Below are 26,090 nucleotides of genomic sequence, written 5' to 3' on the forward strand. Positions count from 1 at the left end.
AACAACCTCTGAAAATTACAAATATAAAAATTATGATTAAAATAAAATTTCCGAAACCATTTGAAAACAATTTCATCTTATTCCTTGTCCGTTTCTGATTCCAAAAACATATATAGATATGATATGTTTGGATTAAAAACACGTTCAGAGAGTTAAAAAGAATAGAGATATAGAAAAGCGTGCTATCCTCCTCAGCGCAACCGCTACCGCGCTTTTCTGGATTTTTAATTTCACTGCCTTTGCCACGAGCGGTGGACAGACGATGCTACGAGTACGGTCTTGCGGGAAAAAATGCAATGCGTTCAGTTTCATTCTGTGAGTTCGACTGAGCTTGACTAAATGTTGTATTTTCGTCTAACGCGACTACTTGTTACATTTAGTCAAGTCGAGACGAGGGTCATGGTGTGTGTGTGTGTCTGTCTGTCTGTCTGTCTCTGTGTCTGTGTCTGTGTGTGTCTGTCTGTGTGTCTGTGTGTGTATGTGTGTGTGTGTGTGTGTGTGTGTGTGTCTGTGTGTGTGTGTGGAGCGATTCAGGCTAAACTACTGGACCGATCTTTATGAAATTTGACATTAGAGTTCCTGGGAATGATATCCCCGAATGTTTTATTTTTATTTTTTCGATAAATACCTTTGATGACGTCATATCCTGCTTTTTGTAAAAGTTGAGGGGGCACTGTCACACCGTCATTTTTCAATCAAATCGATAGAAATTTTGTCCAAGCAATCTTCGACGAAGGCCGGACTTCGGTATTGCATTTCAGCTTGGTGGCTTAAAATATAATTAATGAATTTGGTCATTAAAAATCGGAAACTTGTCATTAAAATTACTTTAGTCTGTCCCCGAAAGAACTGAAGGCCAACCTCAAGCTCTGCGGACAGACGCTGCAGGCTGACAACACCCCCACGTACCTTGGCGTGACCTTTGACAGGCGACTCACCTGGAAACAGCAGACAGAGAAAGTCGAAGCCAGAGCCAAGCTAAGGTTAGCACTAATGAAAAAGCTAACTGGCACAACGTGGGGCGCAGATGCAGCAATCCTCAAGAAGATGTACGTGGGCAGCGTCAGACCAGTACTTGAGTACGGAGTGACAGCATGGGGCACAGCAACAAAGTCAAAGTTTGACAGAGTCAGCAAGGTGCAGAACCAGGCGGCCAGAATCATCACTGGCGCCATGCGGTCAACCCCTATCCAGGAGCTGGAAAACATCATGGGCCTTGAGCCCATGGAAGACAGAAGGGACACCAAACTCCTCACCCAGGCAGCTAATTTCAAACGACTGCCAACTCACCCCATGAAAGACAGACTGTGCCAACCAACAAAAGGAAGACTGAAGAGAGGAAGCTTCATCCACCAGACGAGGGTGTTGGAAAGGAGACACCAAGATATCCTGGACCAGCAACCCAAAGATATCCCCCAATACATCGAAAACCCAAGCTGGAGTGATGAAGGAAGACCCCAGATACGCTGCAGTATTCCTGGCGTTGGCAAGAAAGACTCCCAGAGCTGTGCTGAACTGAAGTCTCTCACCATTGAACACATCCACAACTCCTACCCCCAACGCCAATGGACTCATGTATACACTGACGGATCTGCCGACCAGGCTGTCAGAAATGGTGGTGCCGGAATCTACATAAAGTACCCAGGAGGTCGAGAAGAAGAACACATCTCCCTCGCTACCGGCCTCTACTCCACCAACTTCAAGGCTGAAGCAGTAGCGCCCCAGACAGGTGCAGCCCACATTGAGCACAGTCCACTCTCCTCCAACAACGTTGTGTTCTTCAGCGACGCAAAGTCAGTCCTGCAGGCCTTAGACACTGCCAGAGACAAAGAACTGAATGACCTGTCATCCGCCTTGACCTCCCTGTGCAGAGCCCACACAGTCGTGCTGCAATGGGTCCCCTCTCACTGCAACATACTAGGCAACGAAGCCGCAGATACTCTGGCAAAGGAGGGCACTACGAAGGACCAGAATGACAGATCAACCACCTTCAAAGAAGCCAAGACCATCATCAAGGCCAAGCAACACAAAAAGTGGTTGCAGCAGCACCCACACTACAACAAAAACGACGCCTTTCACCTGCTCACAAGGTCTGAGCAGGTCCTCATATTCAGGCTGCGGACAGGCCACAACCGAATGAACCACCACCTTTTCACCAAGTTCAGAATTGGCAAGTCAGACCAGTGCCCTTGTCAAACAGGCAGCATGACAACGGAACACCTGCTGCAGACTTGCCCACTACACGATGGCCTCAGGAGCCAGATCTGGGCGGAGGCGACCACGGTGCAAGGGAAGCTCTATGGCAGTCTGGACGACCTATGTACAGCGCACGGCAACATTTGCGCGGAGAACCGGCGTTTCCATCTGAGTGATCGACGAGAAGAAGAAGAAGATTAAAATTACTTTTTTTATTAAACGATCCAAAAACAATTTCATCTTATTCTTCGTCATTTTTTTTATTCCAAAAACATATACATATGTTATATTTGGATTACAAACAAGCTCTGAAAATTAAAAATATGAAAATTATGATTAAAATTAATTTTCCGAAATCGATTTAAAAACAATTTCATCTTATTCCTTATCGGTCCCTGATTCAAAAAACATATAGATAAGATATGTTTGGATTAAAAACAAACTCAGTACGCCAAAAAGAATAGAAATCTATACAGAAAAGCGTGTTATCCTGCTCAGCGCGACCATTACCGCACAATTCTGGCTTGTCGATTTCACTGCCTTTGCCACGAGCGGTGGACTGACGAAACTATGAGTATGCGGTCTTGGTGAAAAAATGCAGTGCGTTCAGTTTCATTCTGTGAGTTCGACAGCTTGACTAAATGTTGTTATTTCGCCTTACGCGACTTGTTTTGGTAACCATTAACACTACCCCACTTTATTTTTATTTTTTCTCCCTTGACCTGGTTCCGGACCACAAGTGAAGGAGGAATTCGGTCACAGTGAAAAGGTTGGAAACAGGTCGTCAGTGAAGCATGCAGTGTGTAAGATATGTATATATATTAACAGCTATAGACGAGACAAGTATAATGCCGACGAGTCGAAGACGAGTCGCATTATACTTGTTCGAGTCTAAATATCGGACCCTATTGCTACGCTGAAAATACAATAGCGATTATATAGCTGTTCTGACCTTGATTTGTTGTTCCAAACGTACAAAATGACAGTTTTTGCGTCGGTGCGTTGATCTCAGGTTTTGATAGCAGACGCCGTTTCTTATGCGCATTAGTTTTGCGCAGGCGCCACACTGACTTTGGAAAAAAATACTCGATTTGACAACACAGCTGTTTAACAACTTTTTATTAGTTCATTCGTATACAACAAAAAGAAGTTTGCGTTTTTTTAAATTTTGAACAAGACTACTTATGAAGAAGACCAAAACACAACATCAACAGAAGACTAGAAAAAAACAACTGAAGAACTAGGATGCAACAAGGGGAGGAGAAGAGAACAGCTAATCCGTACAACGTGAGCAGACGGCACGAAGTTTTCAGTTTGGGTGACTGGCATTTATACTTGTCTCGTCATGAAGAGAATTGTTCAACCTCAGTTTTAAACGACTACATGAATGTTAGTGCCATGGGTTGTACATCAATACTTCAGAGGGGAAGTGGGGTATTTAGTGTGGAGTTACGAGATAAGAAAAGCCGATTGCGAAAGTTTGCGAAGAATTTCAAGTCGTCAGTGTATACTGTTGTCGACTGAAACATCGTGTGGTACAGATGGGTAAACCGGAACCATGCGTCTTTGTTATTGCCAATATGCTTTTGGATATTGGCAAAAATGGCCGACTTCCGTAGCAATATGCTTTGATGATCGGAAGAGACCATCCAGTCACAGCCCCCGAATTCCCCCACGTGTCCATCAGAATACAGTGCAACCTCGTTTACTCGAACTTCAGGGGTCAGGGAAATTAATTCGAGTTAGAAAGAATTCGAGTTATCCAAATTTACAATACAAAGTCACAATACCGTTTAACTAATATTGATCTCTGGGGTTTGAGTGTCCAATTTCCATTTGCAAGAATGACTTTGCCGAGGAGTGGCTGGCCTTTGGGGAGCTGTGGCAGGGGAGGCAGAGGTAGAAGGCTGTTCTCCTCTGGCAGGAGAGGCTGATGCAAGTGTTCCGTCCTTGTTAAGATGTGGCAGTAGCGTGTAGGCAATCAAATGCTGAATGAAAACTACAGTAACATCAGAGCCCAGGCTTTTACACACGTATACTACCATGAAGAAAATGAAAATGAAAAAAATCTCTAAAAGCTCAGCCTGAGCGAAATTAATAGTAACAGTTCAGTGTGCGTACATGTACTTAGTGGTACAGTACGTATTTGAATAGTACTCAGGTGTCACTCTGTTAGCAGTATAAAAGCGTGGGCTCTGATGTTTGTTTCCATTCAGCATTTGATTGCCTACATGTATTTGAATACTACTCAGGTGTCACTCTGGTGAGATTTTTTTCATTTTCTTCATTTATTCGACTTTATATGTGGGCTGTTTTGGGGTCAAGGGGTCGTGAAATAACATCGAGTTATCAATATATTCGTCTTAATGAAGCTTCGCGTTATCAATAATTTATTTACTATGAAAGAGAGAGCAGTTTGCAGGGCCCCAGAAAAAAGTCGAGTTATGACGAAATTCTTACTATCCGAGCTCGTGCTATAAGGGTTAGTCTGTAGCTATATATATATATATATATATATATATATATATCACTATCAGCACTGGAGTTACAGTAGGATAGTATGTCTTATCACCATTTGTTGCTGTCTGTTAGGCTCTGGGGTATTGGTTTCATTCGTGTATGTCGTGAAGTATGTTTTGTGGACGTACGACGGAACGTGACGGCCCGCCTGAATTGCTCCACCAGATGCATTGTGTGCAAAAGGTTGCTGTCACAGTGCAGTGAAAGCCAAGAAGTCGTTGCGCGCTCTCTCTCTCTCTCTCTCTCTCTCTCTCTCTCTCTCTCTCTCTCTCTCTCTTTTTTTTATTTTTTTATTTTTTTATTTTTTTTTTATTTTTATTTTTTTTAATTATTTTTCTTTATATTTTTTTTAAATATTTTTTATTGTTATTATCGTTATGACATCATCATCCTTACCATTATTTCATATTTCTATTGCTGTTATTGTATTTAATAGTATCAAATACTATAACTTTTTCTTTGCCTTTAAATGCCATTTATTATCATATGTACGGTTGGTTTTTTTTTTGTTTTTTTTTGCCGTCAACCTCTTTTGCTCTTATAATGTTTTCATGTCTGTTTTGTATTCATGTTAGTTAGCAAGGACAGATTGTAAGACTAGGCAACGCCTAAAATCTCCATCCTTCTGTAATAAAGTTTAATCAATCAATCAATCTCTCTCTCTCTCTCTCTCTCTCTCTCTCTCTCTCTCTCTCTCTCTCTCTCTCTCTCTCTCTCTCTCTCTCTCTCTTCCCCCCCTCCTACCTCACGAACTATAAATGTGTAATGGCGTGAAAGTTTCGTTTTGTTCTGTTCGAATGTTCGCGTGTGTATCTCCTAGTTACCATTAACTAGTGATATGGCTTTGCAGGCATTATTAGTGTCTGTAATATGAGCTACCATTGTGTGTGAATTCAAAAATGCGATGTCGCCGTTATAACTACGTACGTGTCTGAAATGGGATCTCTTATTCTGTTACACATTTGAACTTATGTTCGTGAACATAACATACATGTACTTGAGTCAATCCCGAAAAACGGCTTGACTTGAATTGCAGTCAGATATCGTTCTTTATGGTTACCTGAATGGTTTTCGTTATGATTATGGTCTGTTTACACATACACCGTTTTTGTTGCGTTTTTCCCATTGTGTGAACTAGACCATCGGGATTGTGTTTCAGTACATGAAGACTACCTCATCCTGAACGTGGATTTTTACAAAATATTCACCACTTGCTAGAGGCCTGGTGGCTCAGTTGTCCCACCCCCGTGTCACCACTGTGGCACGTGAAAGACCACGGTCATTCTGCCAAAAGTGCAGGTGGCTGATTATACCTAAACACGCAGACAACTTGGTTACGCGACTCTTGTTGCTGCTAGCTTTCCACTGGGAGGAGGCGACCCGAATTTCCCAGCAATTGTATACTGTATATGTAATCCTTTGGGTTTTTTAAACTTTGTTCATCTTACCACAGTCACTTCGTTGTTTAGATTTATCACAGCAGTAAAAACCAAAAAAAAGAAAAAAAATGAAACTTGTTTTATTACCTTTGCTATGTCTGAGATTGTCCAGTCACTTTGCAAAACCGACAGTTTCCTTGGTGTATTACCTTTAATTTACACAGGATTATCCAGTTACTTGGCAAAACAGGCTGAAATTTTCTTTCTGTATGACTTGTACTTTTCCTGGGATTTAGGAATGTCCATGCAGCTACTTGGAAAAAGGGACTGACGCCTCTTTTGGTATATTACCAGTGTCTATTTACTCAATATTCTAAGGGCGTTCTGTCGTCGTTTGGCAAAACAGGACTATTTGCCTCATTATTTTCAGACGTTCTGGCGTTGCCAAGTGTGCTCCCGAATGTAAACTGTGACTATCTCATCCTCTTAGCTGGTCACTGTACAAATGCTAGGATGCGCCCCTGGCTTTGTAACCGTTATCAAAGCAAGGGATTCAGTGTTATCAGGGCTGTGGTCAATTTGCCCGAGAAGTCAAGGTTTATTGCTTTGGGGAACTGGACTTTCCTGTTCATCCTTTTGAGATTTTAAAGGTCAGATTTGATAACATTCACAAATCCAGTCGTAAGTAGGTAAGCGCTGTGTTGGGTTGTATTATCTTTTGTTCCTACGAATGCAAGGGTATCGCAGCCTTTTGGGAAAGAGGAGATTAAGAGACCGAGATTGAGGTTGAGGAGAAACGAAAACTGGTAATTTAGAATACAAATATTGGTTTGTTGCCCTTGATATCTCCCTTACATTCTGTTAGAATTCAAAATGATCATATGTGTTTGGGTGCGTATGCGTATTCGGTGTAAGGATCTCTCTGTCTCAAGCTTAAACCGGTATCAAAGCAGTGAGTATTATGTTATCGGACTTTTGTCCAGCTTGTCTGAGAAATCAAGGTTTATTGCATTGGTGTTCATCATTTCGAGAACTGATATGATTTGATTCAGTTCAGGAATCCTGCTATCAGTTGTGTACTCTGCAAGGTTAATTGGATAGGAAACAGATTAGTACGGACAAAAACCAGGAGGTGGCAAAACGAATAGTATGCAGGAAGAATAAACGGATCTTCTGGAACAGATGGACTGGCCTGTTACCTCTGGTATCCCCGTTAAAATACGTTGAATACGTTTTACGTTTGTGCTGTCACTTCAGCCTTCTACGTGCAAATGGGGGGGGGGGGGGGGGGGGGTGCACGGATAGGTCTCAAATTTGTTGATGTATGGATACGTATTCTGTGTAAAGGCCTTCCTTAATTGAACCCGAAGTTGACTTCGCGAAGTCCTTTACTGAAAATTCAATGCCAAAGCTTTCAATGCCAAAGCTTTCAATGCCAAAGCTTTCAATGCCAAAGCTTCGTGCAGTGAGCTTCGCGAAGTCGACTTAGCCCAAGCCCAATTGATATCAGGCAGAGTTTTATCTTAGACTTCTCTCTCTCTCTCTCTCTCTCTCTCTCTCTCTCTCTCTCTCTCTCTCTCTCTCTCTCTCTCTCTCTCTCTCTCTCTCCACATATACACACCATCACAGCCCTCCCCTCTAGTTCCTTCGAGCAGGGCAGAAAATTGCTTTTCTCCAGTTATTACTCGATCCTTTTGATGCAGCTGTAACAAGAGCTATATAGACAATTGTTCTCGTCGGAGATTCCCAGCTGTAAACAAGAAAACAAGAGTAGCGCTGTCGACTTAGGGCTGCGGCGTGATATACTCTGTCGGACAAACGTGTGTAACACTGCGGGTGTTATCAGCTACAACCGCAACACCCAGATAACGTAGTAAGTGACTCGTAAGGGGCTCCGCTCACATATATAATTATATGTAACTTCAGCAGGACCGACGACGCACTGCAGATTATTTATGCTGCGATGGGGATTATGCCGCGATAGGGATTATGACGAGTACTTGGCCTGTTTTCCGTTCATGCAACGTGTAGCGGGCTGAGATAGGCAGTGCGTCGTCTGTGCCGCTGAAACTGCGCAGGTATATTCTGTCGAGGAGACAGTTTTTTTTGCGGGCAACCACTAAGCATGCTACTTGACTTGTGTAGTCAAACACGTGTAGCCTACACACCCGCTGTATGCAGCGGGGTCAAAGATCGTAGACAATGAAGTCAGACCACCCGAAAGAAGAAGAGAATATGAAGTTATTCGGCCCACATGGGGATTTCATGTATACCGACACCCAATTCAATGTACTTGCGCCTCTTAAAATTGTACCCTCCTCCATTTCTTTTTTCCTTTCTTAAAATAAGAATATCGCCCTTTTGACCTTAGTTCAATCATAGATGTGTATTGACAGGTCAAGGATATCTATGGTTCAATGCAATAAAGCCGATGGTGGAGTTGCCGACCAATGTCCTCAAATCAAAAGAAAAGGCTCCTGGGCATTATTCAAAGTTATGAAAGTAAGAAGACAGTAGCCTACACTCGCAAATCACACTTGGGGCAAACATTATTTTGGAATAAGGGTAAGATGCATGCCTGCACATTCAGTGTGTGTTCAGGGGATGTAAGTGCGAGGCTTGAAGTCAAAGGGAAGAGTTCAAGTGGGACATGTTTGTACTAATCAATGTTGCAAAATCACCCATCAGTGTTTCAAAGAAAATCTCGTGCAGAAAAATTAGTGTCTTTCTTTTCAAGGCCTGGACAATCATTATCTACGAGCCGCTCAGACGGTTCTTTCATAAAGCGAACAGAACATTTATTCGTAGATGTCTAATTATTTCTCTGATTTATTGAAGACTGCAATTTGCTTATTGTTATGATGAATTAAACGTGCTCGGTGACCGCAGCAGCCTATTAGGGACATTGCTTATTGTTCCTGTATGGTTCCTCGTCAAGTACCAGTTAGCCCTGGTCAGTCAAAGTCGACTCGGACACAACACAAGACACAATCGTGTCCAATTTACTGGCAGGCAAGTACGTGTGTACGTAGATAGCTGGTCAGATCAAATGACTAAATGCCCATTAACCGACTTTCTGGCAGATCTCAGTTCTCCTTGCAACAAGTCTTCATGTGGCGTCTGTGATTATAAATTATACATGTATTTATTGACCTACTTAGTGAGAGGAGGCAGGGAGGGAAAAGTTCAGTGCATGCTATTTATAGATCGTCATTGACCTGATTATTGGTGTAATTGTGTGGAGTGCGGATTTCGTCAGAACATGATAATTAATGACCTTGATTGTGTGTGTGTGTGTGTGTGTGTGTGTGTGTGTGTGTGTGTGTGTGTGTGTGTGTGTGTGTGTATACGGGCGTGCATGCGTGCGTGCGTGTGTGTGTGTGGTGTGTGTGTGTGTGTGTGTGTGTGTGTACGCGCTTGCGTGCGGGTGGAAGGAAAAAGGTTCAGTTATTTTCGAAAGAATTTTACTTTGTTGCAATGTTGGTTCCAGAACGAATTCCTTTCATTTTCAGCTTTAAAACTTCGTGGGTTTTTCCGCATTTACCCATATCTGTACAAATCATGACACTGTTTGAAGGTTATCGAAATCGTGTGGTATTTCGTGGCTGTGATTTATGTAGGTGATAAAAGATACAGCCATTGCTGAGTCACTCCTGTACCACTCATGCATTGCTGTTTGGCCGTATGACGGTATGATATATAGTCTCTGGAGTGTTTGGTTCGGCTATCAGAGGTACTGACTGTGTAAAGTTACCCAGCCATATTTATGAGACCGGTCATTTTGTATGGCATTGAAGCCTTTGTATGGCGTAATGTGTGATTCTATGTTGTGTTTTTGTATTTCTTTTTATGTTTTTTTTGTGTTTTTTTGTTTGGCTAGTTGGTTTTGGTTCGGGTCGTAGTGTGTTTTTTTTTTTTTTTTTGGGGGGGGGGGGAGGGGGTAAGTTGATTAAATGTCTGGAGATAAAAAAAATTCGTTTAGATGGGCGAGGCAAAATATAAGTTAATTAAAGTCAGTTTAATCACGGCAGGCTAACCGTCATGATTTTTGCACTATGATGTAACCGTGAGGTTATTCAAAGAAGGGCATCTTTATTGACATTGTTTGTGTCACCTCCTGTTTGCCTTTTCTCTGTTCGCTTCATTCATGTTGCACACTGCCGACTGGATGCCGTCACTGCCGTCCTCACAGAAAGCAGCACGGGTCACGAACATTGGCGTACTTACCTCGCTTTAAAGTGGAGGCAAGACGCGTGAAATCCACCCTGCTAAACCTCTGTTTTCACAACACTTAGCACAGCGGGTGTGAATCGTCAGAATTTAACAAGGTCCTGGGGTGTGTTTTGTTTACACCCTGATACAAGAGAAAAGCCGGGATCGCGGTAACTGGCCTTTTTAAGTAATATACCAACTGAAAGCAAATAATACTGGAAAACAAATCAAAATCCTATCTGGTTAGACCGTCCTGGAGAATGTTTCACTTGACAGATTTTTCTTTTGGTTTATGAATATTTTTAAGAGCACTCAAGTCACAATGACATAGTTGGTATTGTGTGGACAATGATAAACCTTACGCCTTGTGTATTTTTGATTGCGTGTGTGTGTGTGTGTGTGTGTGTGTGTGTGTGTGTGTGTGTGTGTGTGTGTGTGTGTGTGTGTGTGTGTGTGTGAGTGTGTGAGAGTGTGAGAGTGTGAGTGTGTGTGTGTCCTGTATCACAAGCATCATTCGTTCAAAATATAAAATTGAAAACAGGAAAAACTAATCTTAAAGAGAAAGAAAGGGACATTTGCTTGGACGCCGGATGAAAGTTCTTCATAATACGGGCCCGACATGTGTATGAATGCCTTGTTGCCCCTTGTTGTTGTTGTTGTAGTTTGTTTTATCGATGATAGTAATTCTAATAACGAAACATGTCAAAATAAAAGTGAAGAAAACAAGAAATTCCTTCGAGGTAGGAAAAACACCCCCGTTGGTCAAAGGGAAATAACCATTCTCACTGCCACCAACTGAGAAGGTTATTTCCCTTTGACCATTAATATGTCACTCTATAAGTCCTTGTAGAATCTTAATCCACCAATAACTCCCTAACCGTGTGTTTGACTGGTCCCAATTTTTGACTCACATGCGAAGCAAAAGTGAGTCTATGTACTCACCCGAGTCGTCCGTCCGTCCGTCCGTCCGTCCGTCCGGACGTCCGGACGTCCGTCCGTCCGGAAAACTTTAACGTTGGATATTTCTTGGACACTATTCAGTCTATCAGTACCAAATTTGGCAAGATGGTGTATGATGACAAGGGCCCAAAAATCATACATAGCATCTTGACCTTGCTTCAAGGTCAAGGTCGCAGGGGCCATAAATGTTGCCTAAAAACAGCTATTTTTCACATTTTCCCCATTTTCTCTGAAGTTTTTGAGATTCAATACCTCACCTATATATGATATATAGGGCAAAGTAAGCCCCATCTTTTGATACCAGTTTGGTTTACCTTGCTTCAAGGTCAAGGTCACAGGAGCTCTTCAAAGTTGGATTGTATACATATTTTGAAGTGACCTTGACCCTGAACTATGGAAGATAACTGTTTCAAACTTAAAAATTATGTGGGGCACATGTTATGCTTTCATCATGAGACACATTTGGTCACATATGATCAAGGTCAAGGTCACTTTGACCCTTATGAAATGTGACCAAAATAAGGTAGTGAACCACTAAAAGTGACCATATCTCATGGTAGAAAGAGCCAATAAGCACCATTGTACTTCCTATGTCTTGAATTAACAGCTTTGTGTTGCATGACCTTGGATGACCTTGACCTTGGGTCAAGGTCACATGTATTTTGGTGGGAAAAATGTGTAAAGCATGTGAGTCGTATGGGCTTTTCCCTTCTTGTTGTAAGGACCGTCTCAGGAATGTATAGAACCTGTTCACCAAGTTTGGTGACGATCGGTCCGTTCATTCTTGAGATCTATATGCGAACACAAACACACAAACACACAAACACATCGACCGAAACCTATACACACCCCTATACCGGGGGTGTAATAACTGTGCTCAAGGCTGGAGTCTACCCGTGAGAGCAGGAAGTAGTCACCCCGCCCAACTGACGGGTCCCACCCCCCCCCCCCCACCCCACCCCACCCCTCCCAAAAAGCCTTACTTTTCTTTTCATTTCTCGCCTCAGCGGTCCTTCAACTTACATAAAGTTCAAATGATCTCTCGGCGCAATCACGCAGTGACAATCAGTGTGTCGGGAGGTGTCGTTTTTAAGTCCACACGTACCCGTTTTATCCGTTGTACTTGGATAAACTACCGAACCTGTTTTGAATTGTTTTTGGGGGAGATGGCGAGGTAAATCAAGCAACAACAACAACAAACAAAACAAATAAACAAACATACAAACAAACAAAAAGAGTTAAACAAATAATGAGACGCTTTCTAAAATCAGCCAAGAAATCTGCATCAGCGAACGTTTTCTTTTGTCTTTAACTTCCTGAAAAGACGTCCTAAGAGATTTCTCCTCTTTACATTTAGTCAAGTTTTGACTAAATGTTTTAACGTAGAGGGGGGAATCGAAACGAGGGTCGTGGTGTATGTGTGTGTGTCTGTGTGTGTGTGTGTGTAGAGCGATTCAGAGAAAACTACTGGACCGATCTTCATGAAACTTGACATGAGAGATCCTGAGTATGGTACCTCCAGACGTTTTTTTTCATGTTTTTGATAAATGTCTTTGATAACGTCATATCCGGCTTTGCGTGAAAGTTGAGGCGGCACTGTCATGCTCTCATTTTTCAACAAAATTGGTTGAAATTTTGGTCAAGTAATCTTCGACGAAGCCCGGACTTTGGTATTGCATTTCAGCTTGAAGGCTTAAAAATTAATTAATGAGTTTGCTCATTAAAGTTGTCATTAAAAAAACAAGCTCAGAAAGTTAACAAGAATACAGAAAATCGCGCTTTCCTGCTTAGCACAATACGCTACCGCGCTAATCTGGCGTGTCAATATCACTACGTTTTGCACGTGGAAGGTGAGCGATTTCTTTCACGCGGGGATTGACGAAGCTGTACTGTCTTGGTGAAAAAATACAGTGCGTTCAGTTCATTCCGTGAGTTCGACAGCTTGACTAAATGTAGTAATTTCGCCTTACGCGACTTGTTCTTTTTTGATGTAGGGATAGGCACTACAAGGCCGATGGGGGAAATGTCATGCATCCCAAGCCCTCCCACCATTCTTTTGCTTTCATTGTCGACGATTGTCAGACGATTGTCTCATTTGTTTAAGTCGTAGATAACAGTCCAACTGCTTGGTCTATTTCGGTGAAATGCATAACTGTAGTTCTCATGCCTTTGTCCATCTTCCGTTTCCTGATTTCCTTATGGCATGCTTTCTTGTTCTTGTTGTTCTTCTTTCATCTCAGTTCCTTTTCTGACATTTATCCGTCTTTCTCTCCTTTTTCACCCCTCCTCTCCGTCCTTTTTGTCTTGCTTCTGGTCGTTTCATTTCTTCCTCTTCTGTTCAGACTCATTGATTGATTGATTGTTCACTTCGTTTCTGACTGGCGTATGTGCAAACACATTAAATTACCCCCAGAATCTGCGAAAAGAGTACTTGTGGCGTTATAAAAGATTTTTTCACCCGCGCCTTGCAACCACCATACGTGAAAGTAACCACTTGGCACAAATATTAGATGAGTTTCTGTTGCGAGGTAAGACGGCAGTTTTTCCCCTTCAATGCCGACTGTTTATGGCTGAGAATTTAGCCAGACAGCTCCTTCAAAAACCCATTCACTACTTTTTCTCCGGTTCTTTTGTAACCCGACGCCGTATAGATTTGGCTAAAAAGCCTTTCGGACTGATATGTCAACAACCTGAGAACTTGGCTGTGACTCGGGTGCGAGTCGGTTAGTCGGTGCCTTTACGGTGGGACGGGTATTTTTTTTTGTGTACCGTGGCTTTTTATAGAGCTTGTTTCCACGCTAAGTCCTTCAAAAAAAATCAAATAAGGGTGGGGCAGTAGGTGTGGTACTTTTCCAAGTCAGAAATATGCAATTTCGCATTTCCCTCCCCGTTTCCCCTTTTATCTAGGTTCATTTCGTTTGTAATTGGTCTCTCTCTCTCTCTCTCTCTCTCTCTCTCTCTCTCTCTCTCTCTCTCTCTCTCTCTCTCTCTCTCTCTCTCTCTCTCTCTCTCTCTCTCTCGTTATCTGTTGTGCAACACACATGTGCGTACAAAATGATTTACACTTACAGTGTACACGATCTATTACTCCTGAGCACTTTTTTTTACCAGAGACAAATCAAGAGACAGTCTTAATTATTAACATGTTAGCACTCAGTAGTGAGTAATAGATCATTTTGACCTTCAGACGTGATGAAAGTGATGAAAGCCGATGGCAAGGCTCACATTTTGACCTTCACACGTGATGAAAGTGATGAAAACCGATGGCAAGGCTCACATTTTGACCTTCACACGTGATGAAAGTGATGAAAGCCGATGGCAAGGCTCACATTTTGCTGAACTTTTCACACCTAGTTCAATAGACATTGAATTGACTGTGCATAGTGGCACCGAATTGCAGCTTTGCCCGTATGTATTACTATTAGCTCTGGCTACAGACTATTCAGTGTCATTCTTGTGCTGTTGTCAAAACATTCAAATCTGTTCAACAGAATGTTTTCTGTAAATCCATTCCAAAATGTTTTGTGTTTGGTTATAATGAATACATGGATTGACAAACCGTGGACAAAAATGCCGGTTTTTTTCCTCTGCACAATAGGATAAGGTCATATATGATTTATGTGACTTGAAGCGAGTTGGGTGATATGTCTGACCTGGGTAAAAGGGATCATATAAAAGGTTTTTTTGCAACAGTGCTGACAGAAGATTAGATGGGATATACATTTACAGTGCAAAAAGTTCTCCAAGCTTTATGGGTAACTGAATCCAATATGATCAAATGACCCATTTAAAGTATGAGTTGTATATATTTACATCGCGGACAAAAATCAGAGATGGGGGCTACCATCTAGGATTTTTTTCCTCCCTGTGTGAATTAAATAAAGCTAAACAAATTTGTTTGTTTGTTAATCGGTTTTTTTCCGGTCCCGAGACTGTCAGTATTTTTCCTCCCGAACCATTTTTTTTTCCCCCCTTCCAAAAAATATTTGTATAAAAAAGGACAAAATTCGATTTTGCACACTTTGCAAGGAAAGTTACTCTTCTCCGACATTCAGGGGACACTGTTCGCGGGATTTTCAGTCAAGAAAAAGCCACATACTCCTGTGTAAATGAAATCAAACTTACAATCAAAGAGTTACTTTTTTTAGCCTTGTCACTCGAAACAAACATATTGTTTTGGGGGCCTGAGCACTCTTTTTAAGTTTTAGTTTTAAAAATACTCTTATTCCCTGACCAGGCGTCTGTTTTTGTGTGTGATTGTGTTGTTGTTTTTTCTTTTTAAAAGGTTGACCACAGTTCTTTATGTTCAATTCCAGAAAAAGAGAGAAAATTATAGTAAATTACGGTAGTTTAAATAGGCATTTGCATAAGTCTAATTGTAAATATAAGACCAGATTATGTTCAAATAAATGTGCTGCAGAAGAAGTTTCATGGCTGATAAAAGAAATGGGTTAAGTGACGAGACCATAAAATAGGCGAACAAGTTGTAACATCCAGGTTTTCGAAGAACATGCACAGTAAATATTGGCGTCTTTTGTGAACCGTTGAGTGCATGGGGTAGGTGATGTCTCGTGTATCGTTATTTACTCACTGTCAGGTCATTTTCGGTAAATTTCTGAGTTAGAATTTGCACAAACAGGATATATACACTGTCATAGCAGTTCAAGCTGCTACATTCTGACTGTGGACATTTGTTATTTATATCTATTTAAAATCAATTAGAGTTTTATCTGGGGAAAGGGTGGCCGGGTGGTAAAGTGCACTTGCCTCGGAAGCGAGAGGTTGCGAGTTCGACCCTGGGTCGGGGCGTAAGCAATTTTCTTTCCCCTTTCCTACCCCAGGTGGTGGGTTCAAGTGCTAGTCTTTCGGATGAGACGAAAAACCGAGGTCCCTTCGTGTACACTACATTGGGGTGTGCACGTTAAAGATCCCACGATTGACAAAAGGGTCTTTCCTGGCAAAAATGTATAGGCATAGATAAAAAATGTCCACCAAATACCCGTGTGACTTGGAATAATAGGCTGTGAAAAGTAAATATTCGCCGTAATGGCTTGAGATTTACTGGCCGATGTGAATGCGTAATATATTGTGTAAAAAATTCCATCTCACACGGCAGAAATTAATATGTAAAGCGCTTAGAGAATGTCAACGCTATATAAATCTCCCATATAAATAAATAAATATAAATCTTGCGTTCTTTCAGTTTTAACCCCAACCACATTGACCTCTTCGTGGCATTATCAGACTTACGAGTGAACTTTGACATGAACTTTTACATCTGTCTCTGCCTGAGTGCAGTCTGTGCTCAATATTGACACCACTGTTTTATCTTTGCTGTAATATCTTGCTTTACAGTGGAACCCCCCTTTTAAAAACCCCCAATTTAAGACTTCCTCCCTTTTAAGACCTTGCTTTTTCAGATGTGCTGTTCATAACCTCTGTAAATTAACCTCGATTTTAAGACTCCCTCCTTTTTCAGACTCCCAATTTTTTAAGACTTGATTAATTTCGCAGATTTTTGAAGGTCTTAAAAGGGGGGGTTACACTGTACTTTACATTCAAGGGCTGCTCAGAATATCAAGGACTGTCTTACATTTGATTTATGTTCAGAATGAACCATTTTCACAAACTATCTGAGGTTTTAATCAACAAGAGGTTTCTTTTTCTACACATTTGTTTTCAGAAGCAGCAGATCCAGTACCAGAATATTGAAATTCACTTTTCATTGGTTTTTCAGGGCATACAAGTTAAAAGCAAAGTTGAAAATGCCAATAGCTGACCAACATTCCCACTTTCTGTGTGTTCCAGATGCAACAGATTCTGTACCAAAACTACAAGGAGGACAAAGGGTCCTTCAAGAAGACGCTAAAGAGCAAGGAGGTGGAAAGAGCCATGACGCTACATCCTGTCAAAGACCCCATCTACCAGTACCGTATCTTCAACTACTTCCGCTCTGTCAACATCTTCAAACTCCGGCAGCGACGGGTAAGGGCATTGGCTTTTTTAATCTCTTGTTCTTCTCCATGTCATTTGTTGTTATCTTTTACCTTGTTCAAAATCCTTCATGTAAGTTAATGGGAGTGCTGCCATTTCGGATTTTGTTTTGTTTGCATTTACAGGGCTCTCTTCTTGAAGGCCTTGAATTTCTTAATCTGATTTTGTGCAACTGCACTTGTTGTTGTTGTTGTTCTTGTTGTTGTTCATGTTCTTGTTCTTGTTGTTGTAGTCCTTGTTTGTATTCTTTGTTTGTGTATTGTTATTTTTACAAATTAAGAAGTGTGGCACAGAGAAAAATACTAATTCTTCATCTTCTTCAAGAATTAAAGGTACTGAACTTGTCAAATCCAGGTGCACGGAGCCCCTGGGGCTTTTAGTCATACCTCAGGCAGCTATCCGTTAGAAGAACTACCAAGTTTCATTGACTTGCACCCAAAGAGTCAAGAACTGCGATTTTTTGAAGTATTAATTTCGTACTCGGACCCGGCTGGTCTTGACCTATTTTTGGATCTAAATTTAGATCAGGTAGATCACCACATCATGCACAAAAAGACACATCACTAGCAAACTATGTCAGACGTCATCATGAGTTTGTGTAAAACAAAATGGAGGCCGGAATCACTCAGTTGAATCGAACTCCGACCAAACACCACGTAATAACTAGGTTAATTTATGCACTCGCGTGAACAAGAAGCTGTCGAGCTTCACAGATGTCGTCGTTGGGTAGTTTTGGGTTTGTTTTACTACCATAGGAGGATTTTTGAACTGTAAATGCACTCAGCTGCAACAAAAACGCAAAACGAAGGCTGTGAGCTGCACTGTGCCTTTAAAGGAGTTTTTTTTTTTTACCTGAGATGTCCCAGGAATTATACAGTTGTCATCCTGCCACTTTTCTAAATTGATGACCTACCTGTGCAGATCCAACTGCTGCGTGAGATGAACATGGTGGACCAGTACGTCATGCAGTACACCATAGAGGTAGGGGAAGGAGAGCGGCTAGGTCTGAGCCCCGGGCTGAATCGCTTTGTCGCTCGCACGTCAGAGGAGGTGGTGACCTGGGAGTTCTTCAGCAAACCCGTGTTCTCTCAGTTCAACAACAACCCCAAGCGGGGCATGGAGGCCTCCCTCAGTGGCTCACTGGACGATGCTGTCATGCAGGTAGGCTGGAGTCACAGAGAGAGACAGACTGTACGTCATGTACAGACAGACAGACAGACAGACAGAGTCACAGAGTCACAGAGAGAGAGTCAAAGAGAGACAGACAGACAGACAAACTGTACGTCATGAACAGACAGACAGACAGAGTCAGAGAAAGTGAGAGAGAGAGATAGAGAGAAAGAGTCAGAGAGAGAGAGAGACACACACACAGAGAGAATGTCTCTGTGTTTTCTGTATGTTTTAGGGTGGTGGAGGGGGAACACTAGATAGAAAGGAATGGGGGTTGGGGGGTAGGAGAGAGAGTCAGAGGGAGAGACAGACAGAGAGAGAGAGAGAGATAGTCAGAGAGGAAGAGAGAGACAGAGAGAGAATTTCTCTGTGTCTTTTAGGGTGGTGGAGTAGGAACATTAGATGGAAGGGAAGGGGGGGGAGTCTTTGGAAGGAATGAAAGATCTTTCACTTTTGTTCTTTTAATGTTTAGGCTGTTATTAGTACAACAATGGATTCAGTGGAGCATGAGATAAGTTGAGGCAATAACGAGTCTTTTGCATATGTTTCGTTTTGTTTCCCCATGTATTTCACAACTCAAGACAAGCGAGTCAAATGACCCTTTGCCTACCTCGCTCTCTCTCACTATGTCAGTGATCGTCACAAGACAAACTTTCGCACATTAACTCATTGATGACTGCTTGCAGGTGATGGAGCTGGTGAACCGCAATGCCAGGCAGCGAGGTCGCACCATCGACTTCAAGGAGATCCTCTATGGGTATCGCCGCGTCAACCCTCTCGTCGGTACAGACTTCATCCTGGACCTTCTCCTCATCTACCGCAAGCACAAAGGCCGCAAGATGACGGTGCAGGTCCGGCGTCACGCATACCTGCAGCAAGGCTTCCAGGAGATCGAGATGCAGGAAGAGAACCCAGTGTTCCTCCCACAGGCGTCAGTCGGAGATCACGTCCTCAACCTGTTCCAGAAGGTGGCCGGACGCCAGGGCTGGACGGGGCTGGAGCAGGACAAGCGGAGGGAGACCATTCATTTCATCATGCCGCTATCAGGGAGGTTCAAGATCTTCACCCGCTTCATGCAGAACTTCGAGGACGTGTGTCTGAGGAGACGAGAGGCTGTTCACCTGGTGGTGGTGCTGTACCACAGCTTAGGTGAAGACAGCGACTACCAGCGCTCGGTCGACCTCCTCCAGAGGTACCAGCGCCGCTACGGCACGGACCGTATAGAAATCCTGCACGCTCAGGGTGCGTTTGTGCGCGGAAGAGGTCTGGAGCTGGGTGCCCAGCGATGCCGCTCGGACGCTCTTCTTTTCTTCGTGGATGTGGATATTATGTGGACGTCGGACGCGCTAGTCAGGATTCGTCTCAACACCAAGCTGGGCCAGCAGGTCTACTTCCCCATTGTGTTCAGCCAGTATGACCCCGAGCCTGTGTGTCAGGAACAGCCGCAGCACTGTGAGTGTAGCCAGAGCCAGGGCTGTGTCATAGACCCCAAAGACTTCCACCCCTCTGCCGGATACTGGCGGCAGTTTGGATTCGGCATCGCGTGCATGTACCGTGCGGACATGCTGTCGGTGGGAGGTTTCGACCTCAGCATCGAAGGCTGGGGCAAAGAGGATGTAGACCTGTACACTAAATTTATAGAGAGCAATATGACGCTGTTCCGGGCGGTGGATCCCGGAATGAACCACATCTTCCACGCCATTGTGTGTGACCCTAACCTGGAGCCAGCGCAGCATGTGATGTGCGTGAACTCCAAGGCGCAGAGTTACGGTGATGACGCTCTGTTGGCCAACGATGTGTACGCTTTACAATCCATCATGAAGAGACACGAGAAGCATGCGCTTAACATCGGCAGATAACGCTGGCTTTGGGCTGGTAACTTATGAGGCTCTGTCTGGTTGTTCGTTCAAACCTTTTTCCCTGTTTAGTTTTATTTAATTTTTTTTTGCTTTTCTTTCAAGTGTGGGAAGGGAATGGATTTGTGTTGTTGTTTTTTCCTCAAAGGTAGCTGACAATTGGTGGGGAATAAGATTTTTGTATGACTTTTATTGCAATTTTTGTTTTTAACAAGCTATCCCTCTAGTTCTATCAAATGTGTCACTGAGAAATTGTGTGTGCTTGCACTGTTTGTCAGTGTGGTTGAGAATGAATCTGTTAAATCCAGTTATTCTGAACCTTGTTGAATTCAGACAATGAAGATTGCAAACTTTTGTGTACACGTTTACTTTGATGAAATGCCTTTTCATACACGTTTTACATGTTGCTGGCCAAAAGAATTTTGAACACACCTTGTAATATTTTGTTACACTTAATTTATCATTCACAGGACATTTGCCTCGCCAAATGTTGGATGCTCAAAAACGAACTGGAGAGTTATTGGTATCATAATCATTTTCCTCATCATGGTTCGTAAAAGTTTCATTGGGTGTAAACTCTTGATATTGCTGATTTGCTGTGGGTGTGTATTTAACATTCGCATGAAGACAGGAACGTGCATGGGTTTGTAGTTTATTCTGTATATATGGACAACGATGTTTGCTTGCTCGAAGTCAACAAAAATGAACGCCACTTGTAAAAGCCTAGGAATTCCAATTGTATCTGATGATACTGGATCCCAATACAGTGATACACATTTATACAAAGAGAACAAAAATATCATCAAGGGTAATTGATGCTCAAGAAGACGGAAATGGCATCTCAGCCACCACCACCTCCACCGCCACCGCCAACACCACCACCAAAAGAGATAACTGCTGATGCCTCTTTAAACGTCAAAGTAGATCAACATCTATTTTCCCAGGGGATCACAATTTACAAGATTACAGCAGAATAAGAAAGATCAGACTTTGTTGTGAATCTCACGGTATGATATTGATAAGGCAAAAAAAAAAAAAATAGGTGTGGTTAAGGTAACATAGGCAAAAAAAAATAGGGTAGGAAGGTAGGCAATCACTTTTTTTTTTTCCTTTTTTTTTTCTAATGTGTACAAATTAAACCTACTTGACAGGGAAATAAGTGTGCGACTCGAGCGCTTTCGCTTTCATTGCGTTTTCTGCACTCGTTTTTTGTGGTTTTTTTTTGACAAATGTAATAAAAAGTTATAGGGTCGGCCCCTAAAAATAGGGTAGGTCGGGTTACCGTAACCACACCTTTTTTTGGGGGGGGCCGAATGATAAGTGAATGTGTGTGATGGATAACAATTAACACCCATTGGCTGTAACAAGTGACCAGATCTTCGGCAAGCTCATTAACACTGTCAGGAGTTTTCCACAAGCATTGCAACCATTTCATTGTTCTACCATTGCAGCGCAGAATGTGTGTTGACAGTACTGACAGGTGTAAAAAGAATAGTTCCATGATCTATCATTATTTTGGATGATGTCATATCTTTGTGACATGCTGTGACAATTACTGCTTATCATGGACAGCGTGATTGCAATGTTTGTTTGTAAATTAATCAATGGTGCTTTCATAAATTGACTTTTCTGAAAAGAAAAATAGGGTTACAAAAGTCCCAAGTTGTCAAAGATTCTCGTTCTCTGATTTTTTATGATGTAGTGTTCAACATTGTTTCACACTGCCTTTGCAGTATTTTCATAATGAACTGTACCGTCTAAGATCAAAGAAATCCTTTTATTTTTGGATTGATATTGTTTGACTTTGAATACTATTTTTTACATAGTGTTTACAACAAGTGGAAGATCAAGTTTACTTTTGTTTCTGTGCTGAGAGTGATGGAACTGAAAAACAGAACATCCCCATGCATTTCTGTTTTTTTAATTTATTAATGACAAACTGTTTTAATCACTTTTAATCAAAAACATGTTTCAAAACGGCTACCTGAGGTGCTGTGAGGAAGGGGGCACATACACACAGGCACACCCACACTCAAGACTCGTTCTAATTACACAAAATTGAAAGTAACATTTACTCAGCTGTTTTGTGACTTTGAGACTTATTTTTATAGCTGTGGTCTATCATGCAAGTATTTTAAAATGCTTGTAAATAAAGACCTGTTTTTTATGTCATTACAAAAAATCAAACATCCTTTCACTTCGTTTTGAAAAACTAGATGATGACACCTTTCATTTCCTTTATTTAGAGTCTTCTTTACTGTGCTATGCAAAAACTAGGTGTACCAAAAAAAAAAGATTCCCAGTAGCCTGTGTGACTCTTTTTTTTATCATGACCCCAGGACTTTTTTCATCCTTGCAAATAGAAAAAGATAAAAATTTAAATAATTTAAAAAAGGCTTGATTTCCAGACTCACAGAAGGGAATCTACCTTTCTCTGACATAAAAGGAACACAACAGGTATGAGTTCCAGCCAATGAAAAGCTTTTGTTATTAAAACAAATCACTTACCGGTAACTACTTAGGTTCAGATCTATACCCTATTTTTTGGGCCTGCAGGTTACGGAAAACAATTTCTTTTATGGGGCTTACCAGTTAAGATACAAATCCAAAAATCCTGAGTTAACCTTTTTACGTTGACCTTGACAGTGATGTTCTACACATCTGAAAATGTTCTATCTTGACCACTTCAAAGGTTGCTCAGAACACATTCAGTTGTATAAGAAAAGGTTTCTTATACACTTTACCTATGATCATTTTGTTCGACAGGGTGTAAAACTTGTGTTCAATATTGCTCATACACAGTCGATGCTTTTAATATGAATCTACATTCAAGACATTTGAAATGTGCACTTATGTTATAATGTTTATATGTTGTTGCATACATGTACTAAAAGTTACACATTGTGATGCTTGATTAAATACTGCCTTTTTCTTCTTTCTTTTTTGATGGCCTTCAGTTCTGTCCCAAAAATGATTGCTCAGGAGTGCTATTTTAGGATACATTGAAATTAAAAGAAAGGAAGAGAACTCTTGGATTGGTTACTGCTGCTCTGAAAGGCAAAAAAACAAAAAAAAACGCTTAGCCTAAAAATTGTCATCTATGGAAGTTGTATGGTATTTTAAGGTCATTGAAATATTCTTGAAGAACCTGGGAATGCCTAGCTGAAATAAGTAAAATACCCCCCGCGGGTTAGGGGGAGTCCCATATTGGTTGGGACCAGAAAGAATTTACCCGATGCTCCCCAGCATGTCATAAGAGGCGGCTAACGGATTCTGTTTCTCCTTTTACCCTTGTTAAGTGTTTCTTGTATAGAATATAGTCAATTTTTGTAAAGATTTTAGTCAAGTAGTATGTAAGAAATGTTAAGTCCTTTGTACTGGAAACTTGCATTCTCCCAGTAAGGTAATATATTGTACTACGTTGCAAGTCCCTGGAGCAAATTTTTGATTAGTGCTTTTGTGAACAAGAAACAATTAACAAGTGGCTCTATCCCATCTCCCCCCCTTTCCCCGTCGCGATATAACCTTCGTGGTTGTAAACGACGTTAAACACCAAATAAAGAAAGAAAGTCCTTTGTACTGGAAACTTGCATTCTCCCAGTAAGGTAATATATTGTACTACGTTGCAAGCCCCTGGAGCAAATTTTTGATTTGTGCTTTTGTGAACAAGAAACAATTGACAAGTGGCTCTATCCCATCTCCCCCCCCTTCCCTCCATCGCGATATAACCTTCGTGGTTGAAAACTACGTAAAACACCAAATAAAGAAAGAAATAAGTAAAATGATGGAAAAGGATAAACTTACCACTGGAAACCTTGGAAACTTGTCTTTTTGTATTTATTTTTTGTTTTTTCTTTGCATTCTTTTTTATGATTATGCTGAGCATTTGCCAAAAAAAGTCCCAACGTTTAATAGTCCCTGATGTATTAACAGCATCAGTAGCTGTTTCGTCTTTCTTTCATTTTTCCCTTCTGTATTTAATTTTCTGACTTTAAATTAATCTGTAATTTATATTCCTTTATATCATACTTGATGCTATCTCTAAACAAAAAAATCCAATGTGTTCCTGTGTTCAGTATTATTAGAACAAATTTGTGTACCTCTAGATCCATTTTGTTTGAACAAATTGTTTCTTCTGTATGATATCTAATACTATGATTTAAGAGGGAAATTAATTTTTGGTGTCCGTGTAATTATTTGCATTGGTTGTGTATATATTCCAGCTGATCGTGAACATGTATTTCATGAATCTTTGTTTTCATTTTCATTGTGAATGTTAGCTGCTAATACAAAATTATGGTAAGTGTGCATGTTCATTGTAATTGTATCTTGCAAACATGAATTTGGAAATGTTTTATCCAAGAGCTTCCTCTTATTTATCTGTTTGCTTCTTTGTATTATGTGACTGGGTGTGCATGAATTGTATATGTTCCGTTGTTTGGTCATTTTACTTTGTGAAAACACATTAAAATATTCATCAGTGTTGATCATTGATATGAATTATTTTGTGAACTGAAATGGAAAATATTGTTCTCTTCTTACATTTGTTTCAATGAATATTTGACATGACTTTACATTTATTGAGAACTATGCAAAAGATTTTTAAATTACTGTTTTGTATATACTTTGATATATATATGATATGTATGAAGTAATTGATCAAATACATGTAATTGGTTATTTGCATGGATGTTATCATAATCATAACATATGCGGTTTATTTAGTGTGTGTGTGTGCATATGTGCATGTGTTTGTGTGTGAGTACAAGTACATGTGTGTAGTGTCTTTGTTTTATGTGTTTGATAGAGAGGGTGGGGGGGTGGGGGGAGGGGGGGCAGTAGAGTGATTGTGCGTCTGCGCGTTCAAACTGATAACAATTGTGTGAAAGTGGTATTTAATTATTGAGAGTAACATTATGTGACAGAAAAGTTGTTATATTGTGAATTAAAATGTTAATCAGACAGATAACATTCTAGAAGAAGGGGGATGTTATATTTGTGACGTAGTACACAATACAATAGTGACATAGTACACAATATAACATTCCCCTTCTTCTAGAATGTTATCTGTCTGATTAACATTTTAATGGTAGTAAATGAAAGGTACTTGAAAGGTAGTAAATGTGTTGTATTATATGTTGGCCACAGTAACCACCCCATCTGTGTGTTAGTTTTGGTTGTGTCCATTTTTCCTGTCTCATAATTTGATGAAACAACTGTGTCAAATCTAATCAGTATCTAGTGCCTGTGCTTTCCGCCCAATGAAGTGTGTGTGACTTTTGAATCCAGATGTATACTGGCTTCATCTCATCGAAGAAGAAGAAGAACCGGCTTCATCTGAAATGTTAAGGTTTCACAATCTGTGACATGTGTACGGCTGCATATATATACATTTTTTTTTGTTTTTAGTGTACAAGCGCAAAAATCCAAACCATTACTCTTGTTTAACATGTGGTGAATTATCTTAATAAAACTTTGGGTGTAAACAGTGCATAGGGAGAAATGTAGTAAATGAAAACCTCTCTGCAGACTCTAATACTTCTAAAATGATGGATCTGTTCTGTGCTTTTTTTGCCGTGTTTTCTTAAAATCCTAAGTAACTGGGGAAATAACAAATCTGTACATGGCACATGTCATGCTTCGGAACCTCAGAACTTTTTCAAAGTGTTTACTTACCTTTAGACGTCTGAGCATCTCTCTCTCTCTCTCTCTCTCTCTCTCTCTCTCTCTCTCTCTCTCTCTCTCTCTCTCTCTCTCTCTCTCTGATTGCAGAATCAGGTTTATCTATACTTCTACATGTATT

At 41.1% G+C, this 26,090-nt stretch overlaps 1 protein-coding gene across 1 annotated transcript in view; it reads left to right on the plus strand.

Annotated features, from left to right (window-relative positions):
• The window catches only part of LOC138983756 (chondroitin sulfate synthase 1-like), a 75,757-nt gene extending 50,655 nt beyond the window's left edge, over window positions 1-25,102 (plus strand). The window contains exons 2-4 of the mRNA XM_070357073.1: window positions 17,076-17,252; window positions 18,183-18,422; window positions 19,118-25,102. Of these exons, the coding sequence (XP_070213174.1) occupies window positions 17,076-17,252; window positions 18,183-18,422; window positions 19,118-20,290 (1,590 nt within the window). The 3' untranslated portion in view covers window positions 20,291-25,102. The remainder of the gene's footprint in view (window positions 1-17,075; window positions 17,253-18,182; window positions 18,423-19,117) is intronic.
• Window positions 25,103-26,090: the final 988 nt, after the last annotated feature.

Source organism: Littorina saxatilis, linkage group LG1 (genome assembly GCF_037325665.1).
Source record: "Littorina saxatilis isolate snail1 linkage group LG1, US_GU_Lsax_2.0, whole genome shotgun sequence".
Taxonomy (NCBI): Eukaryota; Metazoa; Mollusca; class Gastropoda; order Littorinimorpha; family Littorinidae; genus Littorina; species Littorina saxatilis.